Below are 20,122 nucleotides of genomic sequence, written 5' to 3'. Positions count from 1 at the left end.
GAGAGTTTGTGTTCTTTACTTGATGTTTACCTTGGTGCATAGTGCTTCAGGGGCTCAGTCAGCATCGATAGGCAGTGGCTGTTGCCTAAGTAAAAAAAAATACTGGTATGGTGATACCAAATGTTGGCAAGTGTGGACACTTCAGTTCCACAACAGTCACATCTATTAACTTCTGGGTGATTTTTTTAAAAATTTAGGTGTGGTAAAATATACACAACATTTAAACTTTTTTTAATAAGTTAAATAATCCAGTATTTATCTTTTTGCAATTGGCTTATTTCACTTAGCATAATCCTCAAGGTTTATTTATATAATTGCATGGGTCAGAATTTCCTTCCTTTTTATGACTGAATAATATTCCATTGTGTATAGATACCACACTTCGTTTTCCCGTTCACCCCTCAATGGATGCTTAGGTTTATTCCACCTTTTGGCTGTTGTGAATGAATAATGCTGCTGTGAATATGGATGTACAAGTACTTATTTCAGTTTCCGCTTTCAATTTTTTTAGTAACCACCATCCTGTTTTTCCGCAGTGACTGCATATTTTACATTCCTACCAGGATGGGCAAGGGCTCTTATTATTCTAAAAATGAATGTTGTGCTTGCCAACATTTCTTTTCTGTTTTGTTTTTTGTTTTTTTGTTTGTTTTTTTTAATATTAGCCACTTGAATGGATATGGAGTGGTGTCTCACTGTGATTTTGATTTACATTTCTCTAATGGTTAGTGATGTTGGGCATCTTCCCATGTGCTTACTGGCCATTTGTATGTCTTCTTTGGAGAAATGTGTATTCAAGTCTTGTGCCCATTTTTGAATCTGGGTAGTGGTGGTTGTTAGAATGCAGGAGTTTTTTTATATATTCTGGCTGTTAACCCCACATCAGACATGTGACTTGCATGTTTTCTCCCATTCTGTGGGGGTTGTCCTTTCGCCGTGCAGATAGTGTCCTTTGTTAGATGAAAGTTTTAAATTTTGATGTAGTCTAGTGTGTGGTTTTTTAAAATTGCCTATGCTTTTTGGGTCACACGTAAAATCTGCAAAATCCAGTGTCATGAGGTTTTTCCTGGTATGTTTTCTAAGAGTTTTATAGTTTTAGCTTTAGATGTACATCCATTTTTTTAAATTCATTTTAAAGATTTTATTTACTTATTTTTAGATAAAGGGGAATGGAGGGAGAAAGAAAGGGAGAGAAACATCGATGTACTGGTTTTCTCTCACACACCTCCAACCAGGACTTGGCCTACAATCCAGACATGTTCCCCAACCAGGAATCAAACCAGTGACCTTTTCGTCCATGGGATGATGCCTAACTCACTGAGCCACCCAGTCAGGGCTCCAACACCATTTGTTGAAAAGACTGTCCATTATTACTGTTGGTGGCCTTGTTACTCTTGTCTAAAATCACTTTACTGTATATTGTATATAAATATACAGTAAATATACTGTATATTTACTGAAGGATTGTTTCTGGGCTCTCTATTCTGTTTCATTTGTCCTTATGTCCATCTTTATGCCAGTTCCACACTGTTTTTGACAGCTGTAACTTTGTAACAGCTTTGAAATCAGAAAGTATGAGGCCTCCAATTTTGTTACTTTTCAGCATTGTTTTGCTGTTCAGAGTCTGATAACAAGGGACTCGTTTTTTCCCCTAAATTTCTTAAGTTCTTTTACTTTACTAATACCTGAGAGCTAGACTAGTCCTATGTCTCACCTAAAGTAAGAGACCTGGACTAGAATCTGTGTCTCTTGGTTTGCAGTTCAGGTTTTTTTACTTTGCCACACAGAGAATTTTTTTTCTTACATTATAGCCCATAAAAGAAAGGTCTTTACAAACATGCACACAATCTCTCTTCATAAATATACTTGGACTCCCAGCATCTATGTCTTTGATCTCTTATGGGTTATTCTCTGTTTATAAACAGTTAAATCTAGGTACTGTCAGTTTTACCTGAGAAAACACTAAATCTCATACAGATATCCTGATATCCATATGTTAAAGTTGGCTTTAGGATGAACCCAACACCTAGCACAGCGGAGTAGGACCCACTTAATGCTTTTTGGTTATGCGCTATGCAGAATGGAAAGCCAAGTTCTACTAAAGCTCGTTCACTTTTGCTCACCTCTTGAGTAGAAGATGTGTCACTCTGTCACCAGGTTATTCGATGACTTTCCCCTTCTGTCTGTGCTGCTGTGCTTTCTGTCCCGTTCAGATACCGCGCTGTACCCTTCCGTGGCAGTGCTGGCAGCGTGCTTCTGGCAGTGACGGTAACCCGAAAACTAAGTGAGACAGACTATAAGTTACAATTTTCATGACACTAGAGCTAGTGTGTGGAGTAAATCTATCTTTAACTAGAATTTCAGAAAATTTAAAGAAACTTTTTTAAAGAAAACTTTTTGTATCATTTTTAAAAAACCTTTTCCAGTGGAAAACAAGATACTTTACTTGGAAGGAAAGTACTTACGTCCATTTTAGCTCTGTTCAAACCCTTTTCACTGGCAAAAAGAGGTTTACACAAAAATCTTGGTGACCAGGAGCCAACAATACCCATATAAGAATCAGTGCTTTTTCGATCCGGTGGTGCTCAGAATTGTTCAGTGACTGCCCTTTGTCTCTAGACATCCCGCTGTCTGTGGGTATCATCGATCCCAGGGCCAATCCAAACCAACTAAACACAGTGGAGTTCCTGTGGGACCCTTCCAAGAGGACGTCTGTGTTTATTCAGGTAAGGCATTGCAAGTGGGCGTCCGGTTCTGAAGAGCACCTCTCACGACTGGTCTGTTTCTTGAAAAAACACGCTGAGTTGGGAACCTTTACAGGTGCAGACTCCTCAACATGTTCCTGAGAGCAATAAGGAGTTTCTGAATTGATCTTCTAATTTCCCCAATTTATTTACTTGTTTCTCCCCCAGTGCTTACTAACAGCTGCATAATAAGGGTGAGGCAAAAGTAGGTTTATAGTTGTTCATGTGAAAAATAATACAATAGCTAATAAATTCATAACACAAGAATAAACTGTGTTTTTTATACTAAGAACTATAAACCTACTTTTGCCCCATGCTGTATTTAGTTCTGAATGGACCGTAAGTTACCTAACAATTATTTAGCATTGAGATTGTCCTAATTTTTCACTATTTTTTTTAATTTAAATTATTTTATTGTCATTCAATTACAGTTGTCTGTATTTCCTCTCCCTTCCCCCCTAATTTTTCACTACTATCCATAAAGTTATTTTGAACATCTTTATACTTAAAGTTTGATTTGCATATCTGATTATCTTCTTTGGATAGAGTCCTTGAAAATTCTTATTTGTCATAAGGAGAACTATTAATTTGTTTATTAAGTAGTTCCCATAAGATGTTTACTGTGTTAAGTATAACACTTTGTATACATAATTTTATTTAAGACTTTTACCAATAATCCTGTGGAGTAGGAATAGTTCTCGAGGCTTAGAGAAGATAATAACTGACCCAAGCTAGTATTTGGGTGATCAGAATTCCACTGTTCACATTTGCCAAGGTCTCAGACTTTATGCAGTAGCCAAACAAACCTTTTCCCCCTCATTGCCAGCTTTCCTAGTTACCATTTTGCCAGTGTGGATGGCGCCTCCCCTTTCTAAAGTCTATCTAGAAGTCCAGGAAACTTTTACTAGCAGAACTCATTTCTCTTTTATGTTACCTCTATATTCTTTGAAGCAGTTAATGGATTTAATTCCTCACAGTAGTTTTTGTAAACATTAGATCTGTATGTTTACTTTGTTTGCATTTGTAAATCATTTAAGTTTTCCTCAGTTCCATCATTAGTGTAAATTCTTCTAGGTAAAAACAGTAAAAGTTTTTCTGGTAGGTGTGCATTATGCTTTTTAAAGGTTTTACTGTTAGGAGTTGCTCAAAACATGTCATGGACAGGTCTGTCCAGCGGCAGCACTGAAGCCCAGATGCTGTGTCCCCCTCAGGTGCACTGCATCAGCACAGAGTTCACCATGAGGAAGCACGGCGGGGAGAAGGGTGTGCCGTTCCGCGTGCAGATCGACACCTTCAAGGAGAACGAGAACGGGGAGTACACTGAGCACTTGCACTCGGCCAGCTGCCAGATCAAAGTCTTCAAGGTATCCTGGCACTGTGGCGGACTCGGGAATGACCCTCCTTCCTCGTCTCTCACTGGGGGCCTTCAGTCACCAAGTTAGAAAGTCAGCTTGTCTTTTTACAAAAACTAAGAAAACTCAATGACTTTCTTGGAATGCCCTTAAAGCCTATGGAAGTCACAAGCTCTTCTAAAAGCTCACAAAGTTATGAAAACGTGACAGTTTTGGTTACATTTGTACTTGATCTTTCCTTATTTTGGTTTTTATTTATTTTTGTCACATGGATAAATTTGTTTTCATTGCAAAGGTTTCATGAATACCAGAGTATTCAGAGCACGAAGCGGACATTCCCCTTTTACCGCTCTTGCCCTGACTCCCTAGCCCCTCCCTGGAGGCGGCTCCCCACTGTCACAGTTTGGGGGGGTGTGTCCTTCCAGTCCACTTCTGTGCTCTTCCATGCACACGTACATGGGTGAGCACAGACTTTCTTTTCTTTCAAACATAAATGGGATGATACTGTGTGAACTGTTTTGAGGCTTGCTTTTTTCTACGTGCTTTAGAGATCTTTCCATGTCTATGGCTATAGATCTCTCAGTATTTTTTAACTCTGTCAAACATTTAAATTTCCTAGTGTCCCTTTTATGTGCAATGATGCATTTTGTCTTTGTATCATTGTAATATATCTTTGTTTCACTTGTGACTAGTTAAGTTTTGAGAAGTAATAGTGTTAGGTTGAAAGGTGAGTTTAAAACAAAGTATTTCTCGTTTCAGCCCAAAGGTGCAGACAGAAAGCAAAAAACAGACAGGGAGAAGATGGAGAAGCGGACGCCTCATGAGAAGGAGAAATATCAGCCTTCCTACGAGACAACCATACTCACAGAGGTAAAAAGGGTCGCTTTGGCGACAGTTTCAGTCAATACTTTTTACTTTTAAGAGAAATCTAATCATTTTACAGTATATGCATATATCAAGGCATTATGTTCTAATTTACCTAAAACTAATATAATGTCATGTCATTTATATCTTAATTTTTTTAAAGATTTTATTTATTTATCTTTTAAAGAGGAAGGGAAGGAGAGAGGGAGAGAAATATCAATGTATGGTTCCCTCTCGTGAGTCCCCCTCTGGGAACTGGCCTGCAACCCAGGCATGTGCCCTGACTGGGAATCGAACCGAGATCCTTTGGTTCACAGGCCTGTGCTCAATCCACTGAGCTACACCAGCCAGGGCTATATCTTAATTTTTTAAAAATTGCTTCCCACCTGGTCAAAACTTACTTATCCTCTTAGTTATGGGGGGAATCTGAGGAATTAAAATTTACTGATCAAGATGAGCTATTCAAGTGACAGTGTTTTGGTGGAATACTAGAGTCAGTTACACTTTTTAGTATCTAAGTTGTCCTTTGTTTTAGTGTTCCCCGTGGCCGGAAATCACATATGTCAATAATTCCCCATCACCTGGCTTCAACAGTTCCCATAGCAGTTTTTCTCTTGGGGAAGGGTAAGTCTGGGAAATGGAATTGGCTTGTGTTTGTCCTAAATGTGTATTTTTAAATCATCATTCTGGAAACTAAATCTTTCCTAACCAATAAGTATTTCTATTTGATCAGTCTTTGGTAGATTTATGTAGTGACTGAGGTTTGGATTACCTTCAAAAGAAATTGAAAGAAGGGTTTTGTTTTACTTGTTTTTTTTTCTTTCTGCCTAAGTCTGTATAACTTGTCTCATAGAGAGAGCACCAGAATAGGTTAGACTTTGTTGCTATAGAAAGCTCAAATTGTGTTAGACAATTTTGATCATCTGCTTGCAAGAGACTGAAAGAGTTTTATGTACCCTTTTTGTCTTTTTCCCCCTCCCATTAGAAAGTCATATTTATTGTCAGTTTTTAGTGATTCAGGGACTGATTTTCTGGGCTTTTCACTTCTCCCTGTTACTGGTTATTTGTGGTTCTTTCCCTTCCTGATCACATGCTCCCTGCAGAGTGGTCATCAGGAACTGAAACACAAGTCTACAAATACTGATATCTGTTTGCTACGTACTGAGAATGATTCTAACACCTAGTTGTCATGAATCTTTGCTAATCAGGGGAAGAAGGTTGAACATGACAGTTAAAGAGTGGCTTATCTCCATAGCATTTAGCATGTACTCCACATAGGCCATATTGAAATTTCAAGATTGATTGACTGATTGATTGATTGATTTTTAGACAGAGGGGAAGGGAGAGAGAAAGAGAGGGAGACAAACATTTATGTGTGGTTGCCTCTCGTGTGCCGCCACTGGGGACTTGGCCTGCAACCCAGGCATGTACATGTTGGATTCCCTGACTGGGAATCCAGCGGGCAACCCCTTGGTTCACAGGCGGGCTCTCAATCCACGGAGCCACACCAGCCAGGGCAAGATTACTTTTATATTCTGATATTTTGCTTATATTCTTATAAATTTATGTTAAATTGTCTTTATGTCATAATTTGTCTGATCAGTTCCAATTTACTGGAATCTTGATTTTTTTCAATGTTTCCAATAAAAAATGTTGCAAATGATAGTTTCTCCTCCCTCACCCTCTAAAAAGTCTTTATAATAAATGAATACATAATAGAAGTATTGGGTCCAAGAGTAAGAATGTTTTATGAGAGAGCACAGATTCCTTTAAATATCTAGTTTAGGACTTAGGAGAGTCAAGAATGAGATGATGAACCCTAGTGTATGTCATGGACTCATGCTTTCATTATAAATGTTTCTTTAGAAACGGTTCACCAAACCACCAGCCAGAGCCGCCCCCTCCAGTCACAGATGTAAGTTTAAAGTTAAATGTCAGCTATTTGCAATATCTAATAATACTTTGATGACTGTGCAGTTCAGTACAAGTGCCCAGCTTCTAAGGTGTGTTCATTTCTTCATTAAATATTTATTGAATTTTGACTGTGAACCCAATACGATGCTATGGACCAGATATATAAAACAAGAAACATAGGACGCTTGTATTTAAGGAACTTATTAGTGGGGGATGAGGAGGATGGAAAAATCTAAGGGTATCTTGCATGGTTAGAGAAGGAAAAAATATATATAAACAATTTACCAGCAAACCAGGCCTGGCTAAGTGCGGGTGTGTTTGGCTACTTCTTTTTTTTTTTTAAAGATTTATTTATTTATCTTCAGAGGGGAAGGGAAGGAGAGAGAGAGAGAAACATCAATGTATGGTTGCCTTTGGTGCATCCCCTGCTGGGAACTGGCCTGCAGGGAACTGGCCTGCAGGGAACTGGCCTGCAACCCCAGGCATGTGCCCTGACTGGGAATCGAACTGCGATTGTCTGGTTCGCAGACCCGCGCTCAATCCACTGAGCTACACCAGCCAGGGCGTGTTTGGCTACTTCTTATCCTACAGTGTAACATTTACCTTTTTTTAAGTTCAATCTATTTAGTTATCCCGAAAATTGCTTTCTCTCTTTCAGAACCTCTTGCCAACAACCACACCTCAGGAAGCTCAGCAGTGGTTGCATCGAAACCGGTTTTCTACGTTCACGAGGCTTTTTACAAACTTCTCAGGTTAAATTTGCTTACCCTTTTGTTTCCCCCGCCTGGGGTACTCTTCTACATTCTGGGGCCGCCTGGCAGCCCTGTGAGGGTATTGTATGTGTGTGCTATGAAATACTTAAAAAGAAAGACCTCTTAGTTTAAACTTACTTTAATTTAAAAATATTCATTTTTTTACAACAGTTTAAAAATGTACTATATCGTATTTATGAAGGAGCATTTGCAGGTAGTCTGAAATTTTCTCCTCATGTCACAATATTGTATTTTATTTGCACATTCCACTTTTATTTAACACCTTCAGGGTAACCAGTCATGGTAGGAATACTCAGATGGGTAAGGCGTACTTCCTGATCATTTATCATCTATTACCAAAAATCACATCCAAATATCCCCGCCCTCCCCCACAAAAAAGGGTAAACAAGTAGTTGTGATGTAGTAGAAGCAAACTTAGGCATTTGGGGTTAAGGAGCATGTGTGATACATGAGAGACGAGGAGTTTGTTGATCAGGTAGTGGAAAGCTGTTTCAGGCAGGAGGAACAACTTCTCATTTGATGTCATCGGTATCACGAAAGTACAGGGTTAAGTGGAAAAGTAATTGGATGGGAATTGAGGTGGGAGAGGAAGCAGGGGCCAGGTGGTGGAGGACCTTATGTACCATGCAAAGGGATTGTAATGTAGTGGCAGTGAAGTGTCCTTGTAACAGAGCCCATTTTAGCGGTTATTAACAAAGAGAGTCTATGCCTCTATCACCCATTTTCTTATATTTATTTCAGGGGCAGATTTATTGAAACTAACTAGAGATGATGTGATCCAAATATGTGGCCCTGCAGATGGAATCAGACTTTTTAATGCATTAAAAGGCCGGTATGTGATTAGTGTTAAAATATCAGTGAGGTTGGATTTCAAATGGATTTGGATTCAGGGTCTCTTCACAATACTCATTATACAGTTAAATATATCTCGTCAAAACATTCTTTTTGAATGCTAGCTATGTACCAAATAAACAAAGATGAAAAATATCCTTTCTCACACTTGATTCAAGGAATTCCTTATGATGTCCCGTTTTTTATTTTCAGGTAGTTTTTTCATTCAATAAATATTCATTGTTACTATTATGAGCCATTTAGGCTAAAGGATACATTGGTGAGCAAAGTAGACAGGGTACCCATTATCGTGGAGACTACTTTCTAATGGGAAGAGAGATAGAGATATAAACAGTAAGGATTTTGGGTAGTGATAGTGCTTTGAAGGAAAACAAAACAAAACAAAAAGAAGGTTCTGGCCTATGGGGTACCCAGAATTTGGTCAGGAGAGATCTTTCTGGGGAGTGGTTATTTAAACTGAGTTATGAGAAGACTGGCATCTGTGAGGTCGTGCTAGGGAGGAGCCTTCTAGGCACAAGGAACAACAGATAAAAAGGCTCTGAATCAATTTTACCTGGAGAAGAGATCAGTCTTAAGGTTGGGTAGGAATTGCTTATGTGTCTGCTTACAAATATTACTTATAATACAAAGAGTAATTTGTAGTCCCAATTTATGATTTCCAGTTTCTAGTAGGTACTAGTAGTATTGATGGAAAACACGTGTAGGTTGATGCTGTAGAACCAAATCAGTGACTAAATAATGAAACAGATTGTGAACTGTTTGTGTTTGTGAATATCATAAGAGTTATTAGGTGGGCCATAAACTTGGAAAATTTTAAGAAGTGAAATTCAAGGTTTAATGATTTAAAGAAGAAGAATGGAGCTTTCATTTTTTAAAGTATTTTATTGATTTATTTTTAGAGAGAGGGAAAGAGTGGGGGAAAGAGAGGGAGAAAAACATTGATGTGTGAGATACATTGATCCGTTGCCCCTTATATGCCACATCTGGGGACCCGGATGGCAACCCAGATATGTGCTCTAACAGGGAATTAAACTTGCAACCATTTGGTTTGCAAGCTGGCACTCAATCCACGGAGCTACAGCCAGGGCTGGGTCTTTCATTTTAAATGTATCATCTCAAGATCATTTAGAAATAGGGAGTAATGAGGACTTCCAACCAAGATGGAGGTGTGGGTAGATATACATTGCCTCCTCACACAACCAAAAGAAGGACAACAACAAATTTAACAACAAAAAATAGCCAGAACTGCCAGAAAAATCAAACTATATGGAAGTCCGACAACCAAGGACTTAAAAAAGAAACATACATCCAGACTAGGTAGGAGGGGTGGAAATGGGCAGCCAGGGCAGAGAGGACGTGTGGCAAGGCAGCTGCTGGAGTACTGAGTGAGTGAGGTGGTAGCCGGTGGTCACATATTTGTGTGTGGATTAACCTGGAGGAAAATGGGGGAGCAAGACAGACCGCACAACCCAGGGTTCCAGCATGAGCAAAGAAAGGCTCAAAACCTCTGGCTGTAAAAATCTGTGGGTGTTGCAGTGAGAGAAACTCCCAACTTCATAGGAGAGTTCGTTGGGGAGACCCACGGGGTCCTAAAATGGACAAACCCACTCACTCAGGAATCAGCACCAGAAAGGCCCAATTTGCTTGTGGGTAGTGGGGGAAGTGACTGAAAGCCTACAAGAGCTGAGCAAGTGGCATTGTTCCTTCTCAGACCCCTCCCCCACATACAGTGCCACAAGGCAGTGAAGTGGGTTGCCCTGCCCTGGCGAATACCTGAGACTCCACTCTTTACAATGTAACACCTGTGCCAACAAAGAAATATGGTCCAAAGGAAAGAACAGATCAAAACTCCAGAAAAAGAACTAAGCAACAAAGAGATCGCCAACTTATCTGATGCAAAGTTCAAAACACTGGTAATCAGGATGCTCACAGAAATGGTTGAGTATGGTCACAGAAGAGAGGAAAGAGTGAAGGCTATGAAAAGTGAAATAAAAATATACAGGGAACCAACAGTGATGGGAAGGAAACTGGGACTCAAGTCAATTATTTGGACCAGAAGGAAGAAATAAACATCAATCAGAACAGAATGAAGAAACAAGAATTCAGAAAAATGAGGAGAGGCTTAGGAACCTCCATGACAACTTTATTAAATGTTGCAACATCCAAACCATAGGGGTGCCAGAAGGAAAAAAAGAAGAGTGAGAAATTGAAAACTTATTTGAAAACATAATGAAGAAGAACTTCCCCAATCTGGCAAAGGAAATAGACTTCCAGGAAGTCCAGGAAGCTCAGAGAGTCCCAAAGAATTTGGACCCAAGGGGGAACACACCAAGGCACATTTTAATTACATTACTCAAGATTAAAGATAAGAGAATCTTAAAAGCAGCAAGAGAAAAGGAGACAGTTATCTACAAAGGAGTTCCCATAAGGGGATATCAGCTGATTTCTCAAACCATGCAGGCAAGAAAGGGCTGGAAAGAAGTATTCCAAGTCATGAAAGGCAAGGACCTACATCCAAGATTGCTCTATCCAGCAAAACTGTCACTTAGAATGGGAAGGCAGATAAAGTGCTTCCCAGATAAGGTCAAGTTAAAGGAGTTCATCATCACCAAGCCCTTATTCTATGAAATGTTAAGGGGACTTACCTAAGAAAAAGAAAATTAAAACTATGAACAGTAAAATGACAACCTCACAACTATCAACAACTGAACCTAAAACAAAAACAAAACAAACTAAGCAAACAACTAGAACAAGAAGAGAATCACAGAAATGGAGATTGCATGGAGGGTTATCAGGGAGGGGAAGGGAGGAAAATGGGGGAAAAGGTACAGAGAATAAGAAGCATAAGTGGTAGATATAAAATAGAGGTTAAAAATAGTATGGGAAATGGAGAAGCCAAAGAACTTACATGTATGACCCATGGGCATGAACTAAGTTGGGGAATGCTGGTGGGAGGCAGGGTGCAGGGTAGAGGGGAGTAAAGGGGAGAAAAAATGGGACAACTGTAATAACTTAATAAAATACTTAAAGTAATAAGGGTTAATAAGATAATCAGATCAAGAAGTAATTGGATATGGTTATCAAAGAAGTAAGAACAGAAAGAAGACTTAAGCTATTTAGGAGAAAGTAATGTAGGAAATAAGACTCTCCAGTTTACTATATTGGTACTTTTAAATAAAAGGTGTACCTTGAGCCCTGGCCAGTGTGGCTCAGTTGGTTGGAGGATACCAAAAGTTTGAGGGTTTGATTCTCAGTCTGTGATATACCTAGGTTGTGGGATCAGTCCCTGGTGGCGGCACATATGGGAGGCAACTAATCAGTGTTTCTCTTACATTGATGTTCCTCTCTCTCTCCCCCCTGCCCCACCACTCTCTCAAATGAAGAAACATATTTTGATTTTTTAAAGGCCCTGGCTGGTGTGGCTCAGTGGATTGAGCACTGGGCTGTGAACTGAAGGGTCATCAGTTTGATTCCCAGTCAGGGCATAGGCCTGGCTTTTGGGCCAAGTCCCCAGTTGGGGGCCTCCAAGAGGCAACCACACGCTGATGTTTCTCTCCCTGTCTTTCTCTTCCCTTCCCCCTCTGAAATTAACAAATAAAAAGATATATCTTGAACAAGATATAAAACAATGGCTTGTACATTTTGAATACAGATGGGTCCCTGATTTATGATGTCTCAACTTATGATTGTTCAGCCTTATGATGGTGTAAAAGTGATATGCAGTCAAAACTACTTTGGTTTTTGAATTTTGGTCTTTTCCTGGGCTCTAGTGATAAGTGGTACAATATTCAGTAAAGCGGAGCACTGGCAGTGAGCTGACTTTGCCCAACTGTAGGCTCATGTAAGTGATTCTGACCATGTTTAAGGTAGGCCGGGCTAAGCTATGACGTTTGGTAGGTTAGGTGTATTAAAGCGCTTGGCGATTTACAGTATTTTTAACTTACAGCGGGTTTGTTGGGACATAACCCCACTGTAAGCTGAGGAACATCTGTATTTCTAACCTTTTACAGCAAAGGTTGCAAACTCAGATAATTATAGAGGACACATGTAAGTGAGCGACAGTCAGGTCTATGGTGTGCAGAAGTATGCATACCCCAAGTAAGGGGGACAGCTGATTATTTTCTTCTAGAAGGAGGGCTTTGGATTGCCAGATTGATTGTTGAAGAAAAGCCAAAAATTCAGAGGTTCATATGATGTCTTCTGTTGGAAGGAATTCATTCAAGTGCACACACATGCACGCACCCAATGGGGAGCTAATAAAACACAGCAAGTGAGCTGCATTGGCTCATGGGCTGCCGATGTTCAGTCCTTGGTTGTAGTGTTAACATAAGGACACAAGTTATCCCTCAAAAATGTGCTTGCCAGGAAAAATGTAAGACTAACAGCATTTTTTTTTCTCCTTAGGATGGTGCGTCCAAGGCTAACCATTTATGTTTGTCAGGAATCCTTGCAGTTGAGGGAACAGCAGCAGCAGCAACAGCAGCAGCAGCAGAAGCATGAGGATGGAGACTCAAATGGTACTTTCTTCGGTAGGTCATGCTGGGCAGTCCAGGACAGGCGTAGAAAAGGGGGAAGAGGTGACTAACAAGCATGTTTGATAGGAATTTCCCAACAGCAGATTTAGAATTTGCTAGAAGTAGTGGTAATAGCTAACATTTATTGAGTTCCCTATACAGCACTATTCTCAGCACTTTTTTACATGTTTTAATTTTTCTGACTAGTGTCTCCTATTTGTAGTAAGTTTTATTGTTATCTCCATCATTTAGGTAAGGATGTAAAGTAACTTACCCCAGGTCACACACTAGCAAGCGGTTGCATCAGGGTTTGAACTCAGGATTTGACTCTGAGTTCTTCAGAAAAGTGGCTGTTTCCATGGATCACACTGCCTTTAAGAGCAGATAAACTTCGTGCTGACTGCGCTGTTCTCTCCCCCTTCAGTGTACCATGCCATCTACCTAGAGGAACTGACAGCTGTTGAACTGACGGAAAAAATTGCTCAGCTCTTCAGCATCTCCCCTTGCCAGATCAGCCAGATCTACAAGCAGGGGCCGACAGGAATCCATGTGCTCATCAGCGATGAGGTAGATTTCCAGTGCAGCTGAGTTGTCAGGTGACGATTGACCCGTCGCGGCATGTGACAGGAGCAAGAGCAGCTCTGCTGAGGCAGAGTGCTTTCTTTTCTAGATCAGGGGTTCTCAAACATACCGACTTGTTTACCAACTAAAATAATTTAAAAATATATGTATCCCCTTGCACATTTTTAGGGGCTTAAAATTTTTTCTCTTAAGTTCAAATAAAGTGGCAAAAAAATGTTACTTCTGGGCGTATTATGTGACACTTAAAAATGAAATGGTTGCACTGCCAGTTTGTCTCAGTTGGTTGGACCAAGCGGTCCTCTGACTGAGGAGGTGCAGGTTCGATTTCCAGTCAGGGTACGTACCTAGGCTGCAGGTTGGATCTGTGGTCTAGGAGCACATGGGAGGCAGCCGATCGTTGTTTTTTTTTCTCTCTCTCTACCCCCTACCTCTCTCCCTAAAAGCAGTGGAAAAAAATGTCCTCAGGGGAGGATTAAAAAGAAAAATGAAATTATTGCTTCCTTATTCTAACTGTATTCTGTGAAACCTAAGTACAAGAGTGATTTAACAGAAATTTTTTTAATTTATTCATTTTTAGAGAGGGGGGTGGAAGGGAGGGAGAGAAGCATCGATGTGTGAGGGAAACTTGGACTGGTTGCCTCTTGAACATGCCCCAGCTGCGGACAGAACCCACACCCAGCCACCAGCCCTGACCGGCAAGTGAGCCCGGCAGCCCTTCCTTTTGGGGCACGACGCCTGACCAGCTGAGCCACCCTGGTCGGGGCCAGAAATGTTATAGAACGCCTTCGTTTCTGTGAATTAATATTTCCATTCACTTCCCATAACATTTTTATGCTCGAACTTTTTTATTAATTATTCTACTGTATTTCAATGAAACAAAAGTTTGTTTCACCAAAAATATGTTTCAGTAAAATTATTTCTTCTGACTAGCATTAACACCATAATTATACAGCTGATTAAAACGATGTGAATGTGTATGTTTTGATGAGTAATAATTAAACATTAAGAAAAAATGTATTAGAAGTGCATCTGTGAATGTGATAGATGGGATTGTTTGATTCCCTTCCCCCTATTCTGCACAGAGTTAATTCATCCATAAACGATTGCTGCCTGTTGATTGAAATAAGAGTTCAGCATCAAATCCATCTCATTATTTTCCTCAAGATACACATGCTGTGGAACCTGATTCACGTTTATTGAGTGACAACAGTGGATTGAGTTTTGCTATGACATCATTGCTAGATCCTTTTTTTTTAAACTTCTGAGTTATGTGCCAAAAATTACATAATGATACTGTCACAAATTATTTTGAATCATCTATCATTTGACAGTTTGTGATTAAGTCACTCCAATTCTGGTGAAAGGAAGAAATTGGTAACCATGTGACCCCCACAACGAATTTGCTGCCTGGTCATTAAAGTTTACATTTGCAGTTGAACTTGGCCGTTCTGAGAGCACATGGGAGGCAGCCAATCTGATCTATGTTTTTCTCACTTTCTGGAGGCTTTTATACCCCAGGGCAATGCATTTTAGGATTCCAGGAGGGTAAAATTTATGCCTTTATTTTATAGATGGGTGAAGGGAGTTTAAGAAGGGAAAGTGGGAAAGGAAAACTGAGGAGAATCTTGGGCAGGTTTAGGAGAAACTAGACATGGAAGTTGGAGAACTAGAAGTCAGTTCAACCATATATGCCTCTCAGTGTCTGCGTTCCCCTTGGAAAGTCTTGGGGTTAACCCAAGAAAATGCACTCTGATTTTAAGACAACTGTTTTAGAATACTTTGTTTAAAAAAAAAAGTCAGAGGACTTCTGCCAAGATGGAGGCATAGGTGGAAGCACTGCACCTTCTCACACAACCAAGTTTAAAAACAACAAAGTTTTAGCAACAAAAACGCAGCCAAACCACAGAAAATTGAACTGCACAGAAGTCTGACAACAACGAACCCTTTAGCCAAACCGGTAAGAGGGGCAGAGCCAGCAGCAGAGCAGGGTCGGGCAGGAAAGATCCACCAGACCCACCTGGGCACGTGACCCAGGTGCACCAGCAGCCGTGGGCGGATCCCAGGTGTGGAGAAGTGGGTGGACCCACTGAGGGTACAGGGCAGTAGACCCACTGAGGGTAGACCGTGGTCACACATTCGTGCACAGATAAACCGGTGAAGGAGCTAGCAGTGGTGAGACGGACCTCGAAGGCCCCAGCGGCAGGAAGAGGCAGAGGGAACCGCCATTGTTCCTCTCTGACCCCGCCCCCACATACAGTGTCACAAACTAGCAACCTGAGTGGCCCTGTCCTGGTGAACAACTAAGGCTCCTCTCTTCATACGTAACAGGCGTGAACATATCAGAACATGGCTCAAGAAGAACTCAGAGCCCCAGAGCCGATAAATCTAAGAGAACAAGAAATTGCCAACCTATCTGAGGCACATTTCAAAACACTGGTGATCAGGATGCTCACAGAACTGATGTTAAATTTTGATTTTAGTCACATGATGTTAAACTGATTTAACAGATGTTAAATTTTGATTTTAGTCACAAATTAGAGGAACAAATAAAAGCTAAACTAATTGAAATGAAAGGAAATGCACAGGAAACAATAGTGATGGAAAGGAAACTGGGACTCAAATCAAGGGAATGGACCAGAAGGAAGAAAAAATGAGCAAATAGAAAAGGATGAAGAAACAAGAATTCAAAAAAATGAGGAGAGGCTAAGGAACCTTCAGAACATCTTTAAACACTCCAACATCCGAATTATAGGGGTACCAGAAGGGGAAGAGGAACAGCCACCAGTGGAAAACTTATTTAAACAAATAATAAAGGAGAACTTCCCCAATCTGGCAAAGGAAATAGACTTCCAGGAAATCCAGGAAACTCAGAGAGTCCCAAAGAAGTTGGCCCCAAGAAGGAACACACCAGGGCACACCATCATTACATTAGCCAAAATGAAGGAGAGAATCCTAGAAGCAGCAAGAGATAAGGGGTCAGTCACCTACAAAGGAGTGCCCATCAGACTGTCAGCAGATTTCTCAAAAGAGACCTTCCAGGCAAGAAGGGGCTGGAAAGAGGTATTCCAAGTCATGAAATCCAAAGACCTACAACCAAGATTGCTCTATCCAGCAAAGCTTTCATTTACAATGGAAGGACAGATAAAGTGCTTCTCTGATAAGATCAAATTCAAGGAGTTCATCATCACCAAGCCCTTATTATATGAAATGTTAAAGGGACTTATCTAAGAAAAAGAAGTTAAAGAAACATGAACAGTGAAAGGACAGCAAACTCACAGTTATTAACAACCACACCTAAAACAAAAGCAAACTTAAAGGACAGCTAGATCAGGAGTGGAAACATAGAAAGGAAGATCTCAAGGAGGGTTAGCAACAGGGGAGTGGGAGGAGGAGAAGGGAGAAGGTACAGAGAACAAGTAGCATAGACGGTAGGTAGAAAATAGATGGGGGGGGCAAGAATAGTATGGGAAATATAGAATCTAAAGAACTTGAGACACATGGTCATAAACTAAAGGGGGGTAATGGTGGGGACGGGGGGTAGGGTGAAGGGGAATGAAGGGGGGGAATAGAACAACTGTAATGGCATAATCAATAAAAAATAATAAAAAATAAAAATAAAAAAGAACTTGAGACACATGGTCATAAACTAAAGGGGGAATGGTGGGGGAGGGGTGTGCAGGGTGGAGGGGAATAAAGGGGGGAATAGAACAACTGTAATGGCATAATTAATAAAATATATTTAAAAAATAAAAATAAAAGAATACTTTGTTTAAAAAAAAAGATATTATTTTTAGAGGGTGGAAGGGAAGGAAAGAGGGAAAGAAACCTCTTTTGGCTGCCTCCTGTACATGCCCTGACTGGGGACTGAATGGGTAACCCAGGCATGTGCCCTGACTGGGAATTGAACCAGTTACCTTTTGCTTTGCAGGACAATGCCCAACCAACTGAGCCACTCCAATCAGGGCTAGACCACTTAGTTTTTATTTATTATTCTTTAAAGATTATTTATTTATTTTTTGACAGAGGGGAAGGGCAAAAAATAGAGAGGGAGAGAAACATCAATGTGTGGTTGCCTCTTGCATGCCCCCCACTGGGGACCTGACTTGCAACCCAGGCATGTGCCCTGACTGGGAATCAAAACAGCAACCTTTTGGTTCACAGGCTGGTGCTCAATCCACTGAGCCACACCAGCCAGGGCTAGACTAGTTAGCTTTTAAAACTTAAAAACAAAACGAAGCAAAAGATTATTTTTCACTTAAATCTATGTAAGAAAAAGCCACATAGCATAGTAAATACAACAAACCAAAGCTTTTAATAATCAGCAAAATTTTTTGCTTTTATTTTCCAGATGATACAGAACTTTCAGGAAGAAGCCTGTTTTATTCTGGACACAATGAAAGGTAATAAAATAGTAAGGCAAACATCATTTTCTAAGGAGTTTAAGAGCTTTTTTCGTAGAGAGAGAAGGTATGAACCACCATATTTGAAGTAGAGAAAGTGACATTATTAGAGTTTGTTCCTTTGTATAAATTGGCTTCTAGTCATTATCAGAATAGACAGAGTGTAACTAATGACTCTGCTATTGTCTTTGACCTTTCATGGACAAATGAGGAAATTGAGGCATGTTGTTTTTATAATGCATATTTATTATAAGTATTCTGTGATCATCATAAGTATGCTGCTCTTTGCCCTGCTGTTTTTTCCCCTTTCTCAAAAGAACCTTACTGTACTTTTTTTCTCCTACCATGTTTTAAAGGTGACTAAGGATTATCCTCTTTCTTTTCTGTTTTACAGCAGAAACCAATGATAGCTACCATATTATACTGAAGTAGGTGTGGGGCATTCCATCCTCAGTGGCTGCTGCTCCCTTCACCTCTGGGAAACGCCCCTGAAGGGGTCGCAGATGGAGATTGGAAGGTCTGCGGGAACCTGGCCCATCTGACTGTGTGGGGGGAGTGCGGGCCCTGGAGGTGGAGGCCCAGCCATCAGTGCGGCCCGGGCCCTGTGGCACACAGATTACTGCTGACATGCCTTTCTGCAGCCTTTTCTGAGTTACAGTTTCTGGACCCTGTTGTAGAATATCAGTGGAAACTCCACGCATTTGGGGTGTATGTAGAGCATAACGACGACGATGAGAATTGTGTGATGTTTAATGGAAAGATGTTAAATTTTGTGATACACAGCTGTGTAATTTTTTTCTAATATAAAAAAAGTGAACATCTATATTCATAAGACTAGATCCTCAATTTCTTTTGCAACAAACATGTACTGGCTTTTTACCATAGTCAGCCCCTGAAAACCTCATCAAAGAGGAACACTGAGATAGACTAGAATTTTTCCTTTGGTTCCCCTGTAATACTGTGACTAAGAGTAATTTTAGCTAAGATTTATGGAGCATTTATTTGTGCCAGGCCGTGTGGATTCTTTTAGTGGATTATCTTGTTTAAATCCTCTTAATAACCCTGTGTGAAGTAGGTGATAATGATTCTTCATTGAAGGTGAGGAAATGGAGACATGTAGTGGATAAACAGCTTGCTGAGCTGTGGGCAGCTTAGCAGGTGGTGATGCACAAAGCCAAACCCAGGCAGTCGGGGTCTTACTGATGATCGTCACCCATTGCTGCCACCTTTGCAGTCCTTGTGCTTGGCATCATTTCTACTGTGGCTCTTCTGGTGAATAGGACAGAATATTGGGTGAGAACCGAATGTTTAACCACTGCAAAGGGACAAACCATGCCTAAATAATGATGCACAAAATCAAAATGTGCAAAAAGTAAAAACGTAGGTGCTTTGTGAGCATCATTGGTTATCAGGTCATAGCATTTGAGGTGGTGAGATGGAATTTTCTGTAACTCCCAAATTTACTGTTCTTGGATGACCTTCTCAAACTATTTATTAATGAGATAGACAAGCCCCTCCTTTCTCTTTCCCCTCTACATTTTCTCTTGGTGTAGGAAGTTCTTTTATTCATTTAGTGTTCTTTTATCTAAGCTTTACAAAAAATTCATTCTGATCCCATTCACATTCTTACCATGTATTTTTGTTATTCCTTAAAGAATGACTGTGTGTGTGTTTACATGTGTAAGAATCTGGGTCTTTCTTTTTCACATGTAAAGTTTTATCCAGAAATCCCTTTACATATTATGTTGAAGTGAAAAACATTCAAAGATTATGTATTGAATTTGGGTCTGTGCATGTGTGTTTTTAAAGCATTTGATAAAGTTTAATGTTTTTATACAGAGGTTTTGTTCATTAAAATCAACCTGCAACACAGTCTTGATTTCTTTTGGTTGGAAACAAGTTTAAAACTTTGGAAAATTAAGTCAACTAACTTATTTAGAAATGACCTGGGCAACTTGATATCTTAGGCCAAAATAATTTTATGGTGAATGATTACCATGTGTCGCGCCTCCATTTTAGGGGGCTTTCCAGTTACATCATGTTCCTGGGACTGGTTCTCAGCTTCAAGGAGGTCGCTCTCAGAAGTTTTGTGTTTTGTTTTTTCTATTCCGTCTGAATCATGTTAGG

At 40.1% G+C, this 20,122-nt stretch overlaps 1 protein-coding gene and 1 non-coding gene across 4 annotated transcripts in view; one reads left to right on the top strand and one right to left on the bottom strand.

The window, feature by feature from the left end:
* The window catches only part of TFCP2 (transcription factor CP2), a 49,466-nt gene extending 29,599 nt beyond the window's left edge, over positions 1-19,867 (top strand). For 2 of the 3 annotated variants that reach the window (XM_037136962.2, XM_037136948.2), the window contains exons 6-16: positions 2,620-2,726; positions 3,956-4,108; positions 4,856-4,966; positions 5,496-5,584; positions 6,827-6,875; positions 7,533-7,626; positions 8,389-8,479; positions 12,904-13,028; positions 13,438-13,580; positions 17,944-17,995; positions 18,390-19,867. In XM_037136962.2, coding sequence (XP_036992857.2) covers positions 2,620-2,726; positions 3,956-4,108; positions 4,856-4,966; positions 5,496-5,584; positions 6,827-6,875; positions 7,533-7,626; positions 8,389-8,479; positions 12,904-13,028; positions 13,438-13,580; positions 17,944-17,995; positions 18,390-18,427 — 1,052 coding nt within the window. In that variant the 3' untranslated portion in view covers positions 18,428-19,867. The remainder of the gene's footprint in view (positions 1-2,619; positions 2,727-3,955; positions 4,109-4,855; positions 4,967-5,495; positions 5,585-6,826; positions 6,876-7,532; positions 7,627-8,388; positions 8,480-12,903; positions 13,029-13,437; positions 13,581-17,943; positions 17,996-18,389) is intronic. The other variant, XM_037136959.2, reaches the window with a different exon arrangement.
* Positions 5,783-5,904, bottom strand: LOC119043555 (small nucleolar RNA SNORA28). Its single transcript, XR_005081442.2, has one exon. It is a non-coding gene; the product is annotated as a small nucleolar RNA SNORA28 (small nucleolar RNA).
* Positions 19,868-20,122: the final 255 nt, after the last annotated feature.

Source organism: Artibeus jamaicensis, unplaced genomic scaffold (assembly GCF_021234435.1).
Source record: "Artibeus jamaicensis isolate MK-2021 breed Jamaican fruit bat unplaced genomic scaffold, CSHL_Jam_final contig_233, whole genome shotgun sequence".
Taxonomy (NCBI): Eukaryota; Metazoa; Chordata; class Mammalia; order Chiroptera; family Phyllostomidae; genus Artibeus; species Artibeus jamaicensis.
Note: the sequence above shows the minus strand (reverse complement) of the source record. Positions and strands in the feature narration are given on the sequence as shown.